The sequence below is a fragment of the Salvia splendens genome, chromosome 8 (assembly GCF_004379255.2).
Source record: "Salvia splendens isolate huo1 chromosome 8, SspV2, whole genome shotgun sequence".
NCBI lineage: Eukaryota > Viridiplantae > Streptophyta > Magnoliopsida > Lamiales > Lamiaceae > Salvia > Salvia splendens.
In genome coordinates this window covers 23,122,832-23,136,454 of record NC_056039.1, presented here as the reverse complement: position 1 = coordinate 23,136,454, position 13,623 = coordinate 23,122,832, and the positions used below count along the sequence as shown (strand labels likewise).

Here is a 13,623-nt window from a genome sequence, read left to right as displayed (position 1 = left end):
ATTATCTATTCCGTACTATAACATATTGTATAATATATTATATATTCCGTATAACATATTGGTATTCACATGATAAACCACAAATGTAGCCGTATATTTCATCAAATCCTCAGCCGCGTTGCGTTATTCACCATATCTCATCTTAATCTTAATGCGTTTCTACAGCCGACACGTGTCACCTGTGATTAATTAACGGCTGCGATTGGCCGTTGTCCCGCCGCCAACTCCAAAATTAGAAGACGACTTTGTATAGCATTGTTGGAACATGGAAAGTTGGAAACAGATAAAAAATAGTACTACGATCTTTAAAATTCGGATATCTCTAATTTACCTCTGGGAATCTCATTTGCTTCGCTTTGAATTCAAAGGTTGGCTATACAATACCACACCCCCTTTTTACTTTCTTCTTAAACATTGTTTTCATTTGTTTTTCTTTGTTTCCTCATGATCAGGCGATATTTTTTTCTGTTTTTGCTGTGGCTTTAAGGTTTTAATTAACGTTTAAGTCTGTAATTGAAGTTATTCTTGATGGTTTTGTTGTTCTTTTGTATGGGTTAATCTTTGTTAATCAATGTGTGATCGTTCTCAATTTCTGCTTATTACAATGGGGGATTCATTTCTGTGGCAGAGATCAATGTGTAAATGAATGATTAAGTTTCATTTTTTGGAAAAATGGTAAATGAAATTAATGAAAAGGAAATTGGAGAAATACTGAACTTGATTATGCTATGTTATCATTTGCTATTTGATAACATGATCTTGGGTGGTGATATATGGTTGCTGAGTTTCTTTTGATTGCTAAAATCATTTGCAATCTATGATTTTTAACTTTTAACGAAATCATATTGCGCGGAAGGTTGTTGAATTAATGATGCTGATTTACGCTTATTGTTGGTAGAGACTTATTTGGTTGTCGTCTATGTGAGTAGTTTTCGTAGTGAATTAAAGATTCATCTCGTAGTTCTGATAATGGGCTTTGTTTGGTGATCTTATTTCTTATGCATTGTAATGCCGTTTATTAGATTATGCTTCCACCAGCAACTAGGTGTTATAGGTGATTCGTTTTCCATTTATTCAATGTGCAAGACCATGGATACGTGAATACAAGCTAAGTTGTGACATCACTTTAGTAGTGAACTTAAACTCATGGTGTCTTTATTTTTAAAGAGACAATTCAAGGTTTGAATGTAGAGATCTACTTAATTATCCAGGGTTTGGAGGCTTTAGTCAAGCTCGAACAGGAAAATTTTATGAATCAATGCGATGGCGCAATGTTTTTTTGTTGGAAAGAATGCACCTGTAACCTGAAATGAGAGTTTAAGAAGGATAACGTCATGTTGATTCATTTTTTTTCTCTTTGATGGCCATGTTGATTGTTTGTGATACCTTATAATTGTTGATTGTCATGATTTTTGTGCTCGTGGTTATGAAATCTAATACAGATAATTAACTATTTTCTGAATCGGAGCTGCATTCTTTTTACCAGCCGGCCTTGACTCATCAATTTACACAAGAGACTCTTTTTGTGAAATATCTTTTATCAAACTTCAGCAGAACACATCTCTCAAAATCATATGGGAATGATGTGTGATCTAGATCCTGATGTTGTACGATGGGGTCTTCACCACTTAGATGTTTTCTCATTAGCAAACAATGGCTCTCTACCTGCTGTGACGTGCTATGCGGAGGAAAAATCAACGACTGATACACTGAAGGATGACTTTTGTACCAAAGCAGAATCTGTAGTGGAGAACGATAAGGCAATCGCTCAAGCTCTTCAGGAAGAGTTATCAAGACTTGATGCTGCAGAGGATCTAGGATCTGTATCTTCTCGAGAACAACAAAATCAGAAAGAATCGATTGTCGCTCAGAATTGGCTTGGACCTTTAGGAAGGCACTTCAGCTCTGGTAGGGTAAACTCTGATTATTTTGTTTCTTGGACTTGTATTTAATTTCTTACCTATGTTATTCTCAACTGTTGGCAGAGTGGCAGGAGACCTTGCCGGAGATTGAAAATGATTCTGTTATCGATGGTGAAATGGGGAAAAGGCTGAATCAATTGATTCCGATTCCTGTAAGTTACCCTAATTTCCTCTTTTACTGCTGGAAGAGTGTTCAAAGGGACGACGTATTAACCTTAAGTCTTTCGTTGTGCTTTTCATCATTGCAGCATGTTCCTAAAATCAATGGTGAGATACCCTCAGCGGATGAATCTACATCAGACCATCAAAGGCTTCTGGACAGGTTCTTTTGTAGTACATTGTTCTCATTGTTCTGTATTTTTAGTAGTGCTATTTCTCTCGTGCAATGCAATACTTTTGTGTAATTAGCGGCCATCTTGTACTATTTCAACATAATCTAGCGATACTGGAGCTCGATTTCGGTTGATACATATCATGCTTATGCAAAATAATACTTGAAACTTGTTTTTCACAATATGTGCAGTTCCTAACTTGTGCATTTTATGTTGTCTGTGTCAGATTGCAGTTATACGAGCTTGTTGAACTCAAAATCTCTGGAGACGGCAACTGTCAGGTCTGCTGTTCATAACATCCCTGCATCATCCTGTAGTCGATAAGACATATTGTTGTTTTCTCATATGTCTTTGCCATCACTCTGAGTTTGTGTCGTGTAGGAAAATCTAATTCCTTTATAACTCTTGTTGCTAGTTATCTTAGTATATGCTTCATGATATTTGGCCTCTCGTAACCGTAGCAAGCCTTTCTTTTCCCCCGGCAGTTCCGTTCGTTGTCTGATCAAATATATCGGACGTCAGAGCATCACAAATTCGTGAGAGAACAAGTAGTCAACCAGGTTTGTATGCCAAATGCAATTTAATTGCTGCTGGTTGTCTTTGTCTTGAAACTGTATTAATGACTCGTTTCTTATTATCTGCAAACTTTCAGCTGAAGCTAAGACCGGACTTGTATGAAAATTATGTCCCGATGGCTTATGGTGATTACATAAAGAAAATGAGCAAGTAGAGTCCCCTTCTGACCTACTATATGCATATCCTTTTTGCCACTTGTTTAATCAATTGTGAAAGATTGTAGGAACGGGGAATGGGGTGATCACGTCACGTTGCAGGCTGCTGCAGATTGGGTACGATTCCTTTGCTACACTCTATATTCTTTTACTTCTATATGCAGAGTTCTTGCATTGCTCTACCTGATAGTGTAATATGTTGTATTTTGTGGCAGTTTGGCATTAAAATATTTGTTGTTACATCATTCAAGGATACATGCTACATCGAGATCCTTCCACAAACTGAACAGAAGTCCAATAGAAGTAAGCTGTGCTTCAATAATCTAATGTTTTAAACATTTTCTTCCCTGTTGAATTCAAGTAAGATGATCAACGGCGCTTGCTCTATATCCTCTGTTTGAAATGCAGCTATATTCTTGAGCTTCTGGGCCGAGGTTCACTATAATTCGATATATCCATTAGGAGGTAACGGCTTACTCAACGCCTGACCTTGAAATTTACTACTACTAGTTTCCCTTTACCACCATTGTTGAAACTCGTCTCGAAACGAGTTCTTTCTTATCACTTCCCTTTTCTCGTCTGTAGAATTGCCGGAGGTAGAGAGCAAGAAGAAGCGGCGATGGTGGTGGTGATATTTGTGAGTAGATGCAGCTCCTCCATCTGGTATAGTTGGGCATAGCAATTTTTGATGGCACCATTTGATTCTCTATTCTTTCATTGTTACATGGTGTATATAATATCATCATTGAAGTTCATTTGATCTGTTGTAGACCATTTCCTCTAGCGAATGATCTCACATGTAGTATAAAGTATTGTAGGTAGCCATTTTACTGAGTTTCATATGTACATTACTTATTTTTATAGGAGTATTTTTTAAATTCTTTCTTATTTATATATTGAAATTAATTTTATTTATAAACAGGAGAAAAACAATTCACCATCCGTTCCATTAGTGTTAAAATATTTTTTTTGGACACAAAGATTAAAGAATAAATATTTAATGAATTAAGTAGAATAGGAATAAAGAACATAAAGTAAGAGATATTAATTGTGTTATTTTGCTAAAAATGAAATGTATCAACTGTAATGTGAGTACTCCATAACTCAACACTAAAAGCACATATGAAGGTCTGAATTAGTTGTCGAGCATTTTCATGTCTATTTCAGCTCAAGGTTTATAGTACATTTTTTATTAAATCATATTCTCATTTGACATTTTCATTTGCACCTGATATCCTCCATTAAATTTAGTATTTTTGTCAACACCTTGTATTAACATTTTTCTTTGTGATAATGCATAAGTACTTAAAATTTATGATTGGAATCAGTATAAAAATGAATATTAAACTTTTCAGTTAAGGGCATCTCCAGTGGCTTTCGTCCAGCAATAGCCCAGCCACAAACTCCTCCTGCCACATCATCAGTACTAAAAATCCTCCTGTCACATCACCAGGACAAGCAAATAGCCCAGCAATAGCCTAGCCACATCACCCCTAATTATATAAAACAAATAATTGACAATCACACAAAATACAGAATTAAATGTACGACACAGATACTGGAAAATTCAATAATATTATTTAAATTAAAAAAATTACAATAAAAAAACATTAATTTAAAAAAAATTACATTAAAAAAATACATTAATTTAAAAAAATTACATTATTTAAAAAAAAACACGACCTCCACCTCACTCCTCGTCTCCGTCGCCCCCCTCGCCACCGTCACCGTCGCCGCCGCCTCCGTATCCGCCGGAAGCCCCGGTGCCATTGCGTGAAGAAAACTCTTCTCCTCGGGGTCCGTCGCCGTCCGCCATTCGGCTAACGTCTTGGCTATCTGAGCGCGCGTTTGTTGACGCGTGAAGAATTTGAGATCCTCTGTCAACTGGCCAAGGGGGGATGCCGACTGTACCTCCTGGGACCCCCCGGCGCCCCCCTCGCCTCCCGTTGCGCCTGCCTTTGACCAACCGAGCGAGTTCGGCGAGCGAACGATGGCGGGGATGAGAGCTCATCCGCATCCTCGGGGAGGTCGTGGGAACCGCCGCTACTGCTGCTGTAATCACCGGTATAGTTCAGTCGTTGCTTCTTCGGCCAGCCAGCGTCGACACCTGCTCGGAACTTCTCGGAGTCGTTCAGCACCTCGTAGCAGTTTCAGTAGGTGAACTCCTTATACAACCCGGGCTGGGGGGAAGGCTTTCTCTACTATCCTCCTGCAGTCATCCTCCGTTTGGCCACTGCTCTACATGCGGAGGGCGTTGGCGTACAAGCCCGAAAATCGGGAGACCCCAGCCCTGATTCGGTCCCACTCCTCCCCGGTGCGCGGCCTCCCCTCCGGGCAAAATCTCATGTAGGCTGCAGCAATTTTGGCCCACATGTTGACGATCCTCTGATTGTTCGAAGTCAGTGGATCATCACAGACACTCACCCACGCCTTGGAAAGCGCGACGTTCTCCGCGTCCATCCACTTCCTCCACACCGGTCGTCCTCAACCGGCTGCGACGACTGGCCGACCCTCTTGTCCTTCCCCTTGCCCTTCTTCTTTGCGGGGCCCCGACCCCGCCCTACTCCCCCCGTTTGAACTGGAGTTTCCGGAACACCGAGAAAATCAAACCCCAACTCCTCTAAGGAGAAAGTCTCATATTGCGTGAACTGCGCCTCCGTTGGGGTCGATGTGTGCGAAGAATCAGTCGAAAAATCAAAACTGGGGTGATAGACGTTTTCCCCCGGCGTCCCCTGCGTCGCCGGTACCCCTCCCGGCATCATCTGCATCCCGGGACCCCACCCCGGCATACTCCCCCTGGGTGCCATCCCGGGCATCATCTGCTGCCACGGGTACATGTTGTAGTACCCGGGCATCGGACCCCATCCACCTCCCATGGGTAACGGGGGAGTTTGAGTCCCACTCGTCACTGAAGTACCTTCGTTGTTGTTCTCCATTTCGCGTTATTGATCTTGTACAAAAATTAAGATAGAGAGAGTACTCGTTAAAACAAGTGGTGTGAATGAAAATGACGTGCAAATCGCGTATATATAGTGTTTCGAAAAATTTTTTTTAAAAAAAATAAATTCGCTCGCAGAACGTTCGCCGGTCCTGAGCCTGCAATGGAGGCGAGCGCATCGGCGAGCGCTCGCGAATCGGCCAGCGCTAGCCGATTTTTTCGCCGAAATAGCGCTCGCCGGTTCCTATGGTTCGGCGAGCGCCGGAAATCAGCTCGCCGGTCCGCTCGCTGCCATTGGAGATGCTCTTAAGGTTTGGCTACGATTTTTCAATCATGATGCAATTATATTAACTAGTGAACCATGCTATGATACATAATCTAAATACTTGTGAAGTAACACTAAAACATATCAAATCAACAGCAAAAGAGAGCTGGTGAAAAACATAGATATTTACTAAATACCGCAAAAAATCACAAAGATTCCTCATTTTTTTAAAAAGAAAGTGGCTCTCTCTAACCTTCCTATACACATAAATAATGTGACTATCACACTACACAAAATTATCAACAAAAATGTACACCATAAAAAAAAAGCTTATTATCGGCTCGATCATGAGAAAAAACCAATACACAAAATGCAGGCTTGTTTTCTCTTGAGTAGAAAGCCTCGTTCTGGCCCCTCGGTGCCGTCCATGTATGTACAAAGCTCAGCTGTTCTGCTTGGATGAAGAGGACTGCCCAATGTGCCGTTCTGCAAATGACATTTTTTGGAATACTATTGTTTGAGTTTGAACAATTTGGAGACGGCGAAGGGCTTAGTTTAGAGTTTACCTCCGGCCGCAACGAGCTTTTCTACGCGTGATACAATATGCTTGCCATAAGTGTACCTCTTGAGTGCACTCAAGTGGACCTTAATGCGGGAGAGGATCAGTTCGCGGCTCTTGTCATCGCAAGTCTCAAGCACTTTCTGCACCACGTAGTTGCCAAATGGATCTTTCATCATAGCCTGAAAATATTATACTTTCAGACAATATTAGAGAGAATCCAACAACCAATAATCGCCTCCATTTGGGGCATGCCATGCATATCGCATCTAGGTAGGAACATACACATTCGACAGAAAAAAGAGGGCATGATCTAAAGTAAAAACATTTATGGAACTTAGGCCATACTTAGTTAAGGAAAGCATAGGTACCTGTAGGGGCTCATTCTCTTCTGTTGAACCGAGTATCTCGTTCACCAATAGTTTCCTCTCCTCGGGACCACCAAAAGCCAAGCACTTCTCAACAACATTAGAGGCGAATTTCTGTTGGCTCATCTTCACTATCTGTCCTGCAAGCTTGCTGATTATTGTAGCCCGTTCATGGGTCTTACCATGCTCCACGACATGCTGCAGAAATAGAAGTTGAACGAAGCCGTCACATTTAAATTAGCTGAACTTGCACGGGCGATATAGGCAGGTAATATTCGAGCACCTGAATGACGTAGTTTCCATATTGGTCTTGAGCTAGCTTACAGACAGAATTCATTATTTCATCCATGATTTTCTGTTGAGTTTTCGGGTCATCGCAGTGCTCGAGAACTCTCTGCTACCGCTCAAGAGAAAAGTATGTGTGTGTAAAATAAATGCCTTAGAAACGAGACGAAGCAGATATTGGGTAGCCGAGTGCTAACCTGAATGACTCGACAGCCATAAGGGTGCGTGGATAGAGTCACAACTTGCCCAAAGAATGACGAGATTATGAAATGAATTTGATATTGAGAGATGCACTCGATGCACTTTTGTATTACATGATTGCCATTTTGATCATGAATGCATTTCATCACTGAACCATCGAGCTCGGCTGCCATCTTAGCGCCTGTGTCTGTATCAATCACTTCCAATGCCTGTGACCAATCACATCGGTAACAAAATGGAAATTACAATACTTTCATATTATTATGTTGTTACAAAGTTGGATCTTTCATTTACGTTCTAATCAAACTATGTGATCCGATTTATCAAGTTCAACATAAACAGTATGTACAATCATATTGTTTTCATATGCTTATAGTATATTCTCAGTTAGATTTCCCACAACCAAAGGTGTCATAACGCAATATAGAGAGAGTCGAAGCCGTAGAAACAAACCTTCTGTATAACTCGGCATCCATACATCTGCAGAGTAAGAGGCAATACGTGACCAATGAGATGCCTTGCCAACTCTTTCCGATGACCTTCAGTACCTTGCTCGAAGAACTGCACTTCAAGCAATGATATCACCACAACATTAAATCAATTTTATGAATTTCATATGTGATATATTACCTTTTGTATGACGTAATTCCCGAAAACATCGATCATTAAACCAAGAGCATTAGGAAGGATTTCTAAAAGTATCGTTGTCTTTTCTTCAACTGTTGCTGTCTCCAGCTTCTGCTGAATGAATCGACTCCCGAATTGATCCGTACTGAATAGAAAACGGCATAGATGTCGTGGACTAAGTTATTATATTTTCTCTCTAGCAAAACAAAACAGAGTAACTGCTGCTGCTCGTTACTTACCTGAACTCAACAACATGACCAAGAATGTCGTAGAGCTCCAATGACTTCGTCTTATTGTTTTTAAGCATCTCCAATAAGGATTCAAATCTTCCTTTCGAGTTGCTTCCGCAGGAACCAGTGTTTTCCCCCTTCTGACTAGCCAATGATGACTGTATCTGAGCACATTTCTCGTTCTGGACCATAGAACTTCTCGAACAATCTCGAGAACTCTGCAACAGGTTGCCTTGAAATGAAGCAACGTATGGGTTAAATCCAGGACTGCATTGGTACTGATGATGATTAACAGTGCCAGGTTTCTGTAAAATGTGTGACTGAAATTGCTGCGCCTGTTGCAGAAGCAACGCCTCGAGATAAGCTTTCTCCAAAGACTGAAAATTGTCATGACCATGGGAACCAACAAAGTTTAGTCCTTGAGAAGAATTTCCGGCCACAAAAGCCGAATGTTTTCCATGATTCGACATTGTCTGGATATACTGAACTTGATGTGGATCCATGACCGGAATGTGGAACCCCGGCGGGTAGCTAGGTCTCAAGATTTGGCCGTCTCCATTACCACCGGCCATGAATGACCCTATACAAATACTTGAGAAATATAGTTAATGCAATATTTTTCGGAATCCTTCAAAAATTGAATCACAATATCAAGAATTGTAAGGTCATATATCCTCAACTATTGCTCATTTTAAGGATATATCATAAAAACATGATTTGAGATTAGTACCCATAATTCCATCCTGCTTTTGCTCGACCGAATATGCACCATTCCTCTGAGAAGGAATACTCACACCCGGGAAATTGTTGTTTTGCATTTGATTCTTCAGATCTTCCAGCCTTGCAAGATCAGATAGGCTGTGTTGATGTTGAGACTGAAGATTAGTACTCGAAGACGTCCTTCTCGGAAAACCTACACACTCATTGATTGTTAGTTTTGAAACACCAGGCCCCCTGGCTACATAGTTGGTGTTCATGACCATGTTTTCGACTCTAGCATTGTCGCTGTAATGCTGCTGCTGCCACCCTGCTGGATTAATCCCCATCTGAAGTTGCGACTGTGAAATAATCTCACCAGGAAGCTGATCTCTGGCCATGGACATTTTCAATCCAGATAGAGAAGAGTTAATGTCGGCTATCTTGAAGATACCAGGCGAAGGAACCAGCGTTGTCGAGGTCAAGTTGTCGACGTAATGAACTCCATTCCCAAGGGCCATAAGAGCAGGAGCTGGGGGCCTTCCCCCCATCTCAGTCTTGCTACTCGTTAAGGATGCTACATTGACACAAGAAGCCAACGAGCTCGGATTGCTCTGAGTGTTGGATAAGACAGTGTAACTATTTTTGGGGTGCAGAGCTTCAAATGATTCTGCTTTGTTATGTAAATCTGCTGTGCTGGAATTAGGTAACATATCTGCAATATCTGCAACTGAACTCTGGCTAGCAGGACGTGAAAGATGAGATTTCGTAGGCTGTCCACACCCTTCCTGGAGAAAGCCAAACACAAAGGTGATTTTAGGTGCAAACACAGAAAGTTATAGCATGGCTAGAGCTAATGTTGACAAAGCGCAATATTTCCTCTATCATAAGTATATTGTATGTAAAGATAAAATAAAATTGTATGTGAGGTTAATCATGTCGCAAGACACTGGCTTACATTATGACATACACACTTTCTACTCATATTCTGCGAATCCGGCATTGTGTTTAAACAACGATCTAGGAGCATTGATACCAAAAGCACAACAAATACTGAAATGTCAATCCGCACAACTTTCTTTCAAGCGGATGTGAATACTATAAAAAGGACTGGACAGCAAAGAGGAAACCTGAAGTATATCTGCAAAGCTCTTCCTTCTAACTCCCATTCCAGAGCTCGACGCCCCCATCACACCTTTGTCTAATGAATCAGTAGAGTTTTTCCGCGACATATTCCTAAGAGCCGCCTTCCTCAGCTCGATCATCTCATCTTCTGCTTTCTTCACAGACAAACCTACCGGCATTGAGTAAAGCATAACCCCACCGCCATTTTCGACCACATTTCTGCCCACACCAAGACCTGCAGCCCTCACCCTCTGCGCAACACGCCAATCCTCCTTGGACAACAGAGGTGGAGGAAGCCGAGGATTGAAGTTCTGATGTGAATAATAGTACTCCAAATAGGCAGGGTGGGATCTAATCTCCTCTTCAGTCAATACACCAATGCTGCCACTATTATCAGCACTACTACTACTAGTACTAGTGCTACCACCGGAGTCAAGCTTCGTGAAATTGGGATGCCTAAGAAGACTCCCTGCAGCTAGCAAAGCCCCCTCCACTGAGGGAGGGGCGCTTCCGCTTCTGTTTATGTCCAAACCCCTCTCTCTCAGACCTCGATTTCGTTGCTGATGTAGCAGCAATGCTTCAATCTCACTCTCTAAGCTCGCATTGATCTCTGATTTCTCATTCGAACTCGATCCCCTCATCATGATACTACCTATACCTACATTATTTCACATTGGTTAGAAATGGAAGAATAACAGCAAATAATCACCCATTCTTCTCAATTTCTCAACCATGATCCTTCAATTTCCACTATAAAACAGTAGGAATCAAATTAGACCTATAATCAAGCCAAAATTCGAATCATGCAAAACCAAATCAAATAACAAAATCACACATCGTCAACCGCAAATTCCATTTTAGAGATATTCGGGACACATCAAACTTCATATATCACCCAAAAATCCACAATAAATCGGAAAATTAACAGAACGTAGAGCATCATGCATGCAAAAAATTGAAGAAACTTACGATAAGGAATCGTTGATAAGGAGTTTGAATCATTCGTGAAACAGCTGTTTGACGTGTGGAATTCGAAAGTGTTTGCAGCGAACAAGGTGGAGAATTTGCGAAAGTGGAATGAAAGAAAATGAGCCGAAAATAATGCAATTTTTTTTTTCTCTCTCTTTCGTTGATGAGATTATTTGGTAGCCTTGGACAATTCTATTTAGTTAGTAGTGTTAAACTTGCAAGAAAATGTTCAATAAGTGCTATTCATGCAGGTCACATATTCCACGTGGCAATCTATATTTATATTCTCTTCTGTCTCAAAAAAAAATTAATTTTTATTATTTTATTCCGTCTCACAAAATGAATCTACTTGTATTTATTAAAAAAATTTCTTTCTAATGAGGTGAGTCTCAATTTCTATTAATCATACTCTGAAAAGAAAATAATTCATATTTTAAGAAACGAAAATAATACAATACAACTATAAATTCTCAATAATGTTTTACTAATAAAGGTGTGATCCGTTGCTAACTTTCTTAAGTTGCTAACTCACTAATGTAGTGTATTAAAAATGTCAACACAATGACATTGAAATGTCAACATTAACTTAGTTGATTTTTTATCAACACATATATAAATTGTCGACACAGTGTATTAAAATGTCAACACAAATTTCTATTGACATTTTAACGTGATCATATTAACATATTTTATACATTGGATTATTGTGTTAGCAAGTTAGCAATTTAAGAAAAGTTAGTATTATAACAGGTGTCAAACTAAGAGCATCCGCAACGGTGGCGACGGTCGCCACCGCCGTCCGCGCAGCTGGCAAGGCGAAGCACCGCCGTCGCTGCGCTCGCGCCAGCGAGCAGCTGACGTGGCGACACGGGATTGGGCAACGGCATAGCCGTTGCCTTCAAAAAAAAATTATTTATTTAAAATCGGTTTTTAATTAAAAAAACTGATAAAAAATAAAAAAAAATTCACTTCCCAAAAAAATTATAACCGTTTATTACCGTTTTTTACATTTTATTTTTATTTATTTTTATTTTTTTCCCCCAAAAATACACACTTTCATCTATAAATACCCTCACTTTCACACCAAAAAATTCACATCAAACTACACAATTCTCATCTTCATTCTCCAATATCCATTCTCATCTTCATTCTCCCATATCCATTTTCATCTTCATTCTCTCATACCCTAACAATGTCCGGCCAAGGCGATGACAACCCGCCCTCTCACGGTTGGAACCCCCAATGGTTCGGGGGACAACCGTTTCCTAGTCCGGAAACGGAATATTCGGCCCCTCCTCTCACCCAAGATTCGGCGACCAAGGTGCCTCCGAAGGGCGATACGGGTGGACACCGGAGCCTAGGTCGACCGCCCCTTCTCAAACTCCGACTCCTCCTACTCGCGCCGGTGTCCGCACACCGTACACTCCGGCGGAGATGGATAAATTGTTCAAGGCGTACTTCGAAATCTCCGAAGATGCGGCGGTTGACACGAACCAATTCGGCGATTACTTTTGGTGGCGCGTCTCTCGCCGGTACAATGCAAACCGGCAGCCGGGAACGATCGAGCGCAACGAGAGTATGGTGCGCAACTGCATCCGCCGAGCCAACGAAGAAATTGGCAAGTTCAATGGCTATTTCCTCCAGGAGTCGCGGAATGCCAGGAGCGGCCGGAGCGAGGTCGACATCATCACTGCCACGCTGAGCACCTACCAATCCTTGAACGATAAGTCGTTCAAGTACCTCAACGTTTGGCAGGAAACGCGGTTCCACCCGAGGTATATGGGAGGCGTAACATCCTCCTCTAGCGGCTCCTCCAAACCGTCAAGGTCGGTATCCCTATCCGACTCCGGCTTCGAAGAAGTGGCTAGCCAACTCGCCGGAGCTAACTTGGGTAGCCCCGACGCCGGACCAAGCGGTTCCCAACGCCGACCGCAAGGAAGGAAGAAGGCGGCGGCCGACCGCCGGCGCTCTGCGACTCCATCGGCCCCCGCCCCCGAACCCGCACCCTATGTTCCACCTCCACCCCCAAACAACTCGTTGTGGGCCCTTTTGGCCCAACTCAATATGGCCGATAGGTCAACTATGACCCTCACGCAACTTCAAACGCACGAGGACATGATATTGAGTCTCAAAAAACAATTGGGGTTGGTGCCGTCGGATGCGTAGTCTTCCTCGGGTAATATTAGCCAATAATCATGTAATTTTTTATTTTTAGGAGTTTAATTATGTAATTTTTTATTTTTAGGATTTTAATTATGTAATTTTTAATTTTTAGGATTTTAATTATGTCTTTTTTTTTTATTTGTAATTTGTAATATTTATTGTGGTTTTTTAATGGATTTTAGTATTATGGAAATGTTTTTGTGTAATTGAAT

The 13,623-nt window shown here is 41.2% G+C and overlaps 2 protein-coding genes across 5 annotated transcripts; one reads left to right on the top strand and one right to left on the bottom strand.

The window, feature by feature from the left end:
• The first annotated feature begins 273 nt into the window (after window positions 1-273).
• LOC121745073 (OVARIAN TUMOR DOMAIN-containing deubiquitinating enzyme 9-like) lies at window positions 274-3,877 on the top strand. Of its 4 annotated transcripts, none has more exons than XM_042138842.1 (11): window positions 274-368; window positions 1,487-1,908; window positions 1,986-2,074; window positions 2,171-2,244; window positions 2,481-2,535; window positions 2,740-2,814; window positions 2,907-2,980; window positions 3,088-3,102; window positions 3,201-3,288; window positions 3,394-3,450; window positions 3,571-3,877. In XM_042138842.1, exons 2-10 carry the CDS (start codon window positions 1,575-1,577, stop codon window positions 3,403-3,405), a joined length of 816 nt encoding a protein of 271 aa, XP_041994776.1. In that variant the 5' UTR covers window positions 274-368; window positions 1,487-1,574; the 3' UTR covers window positions 3,406-3,450; window positions 3,571-3,877. The 4 variants fall into 4 exon arrangements, with proteins under 4 accessions (XP_041994776.1, XP_041994773.1, XP_041994775.1 ...); XM_042138839.1 differs by having other exon boundaries at window positions 3,054-3,102; XM_042138841.1 differs by having other exon boundaries at window positions 309-368; window positions 1,443-1,908; window positions 3,054-3,102.
• Window positions 3,878-6,415: 2,538 nt separating this feature from the next.
• LOC121743815 (pumilio homolog 4-like) lies at window positions 6,416-11,334 on the bottom strand. The gene is made up of 11 exons (XM_042137181.1): window positions 11,249-11,334; window positions 10,285-10,937; window positions 9,180-9,942; window positions 8,468-9,056; window positions 8,232-8,373; window positions 8,055-8,162; window positions 7,598-7,810; window positions 7,399-7,509; window positions 7,119-7,313; window positions 6,755-6,929; window positions 6,416-6,674 (listed from the first exon to the last, which is right to left on the bottom strand). The coding sequence occupies exons 2-11, from the start codon at window positions 10,921-10,923 to the stop codon at window positions 6,631-6,633; spliced, it is 2,979 nt and encodes a 992-aa protein (XP_041993115.1). The 5' UTR covers window positions 10,924-10,937; window positions 11,249-11,334; the 3' UTR covers window positions 6,416-6,630.
• Window positions 11,335-13,623: the final 2,289 nt, after the last annotated feature.

Excerpts from the sequence above, each read along its gene's own strand:
- LOC121745073 (XM_042138839.1), top strand. The coding sequence starts at position 1,575 with ATGGGAATGATGTGTGATCTAGATCCTGATGTTGTACGATGGGGTCTT. Across the intron at positions 2,245-2,480 it reads CATCAAAGGCTTCTGGACAG|ATTGCAGTTATACGAGCTTG; the intron begins GTTCTTTTGTAG and ends TGTCTGTGTCAG. Across the intron at positions 2,815-2,906 it reads GAGAACAAGTAGTCAACCAG|CTGAAGCTAAGACCGGACTT; the intron begins GTTTGTATGCCA and ends GCAAACTTTCAG.
- LOC121743815 (XM_042137181.1), bottom strand. The coding sequence starts at position 10,923 with ATGATGAGGGGATCGAGTTCGAATGAGAAATCAGAGATCAATGCGAGC. Across the intron at positions 9,943-10,284 it reads GCTTTGCAGATATACTTCAG|GAAGGGTGTGGACAGCCTAC; the intron begins GTTTCCTCTTTG and ends GGCTTTCTCCAG. Across the intron at positions 6,930-7,118 it reads AAGAGAATGAGCCCCTACAG|GCTATGATGAAAGATCCATT; the intron begins GTACCTATGCTT and ends TAATATTTTCAG.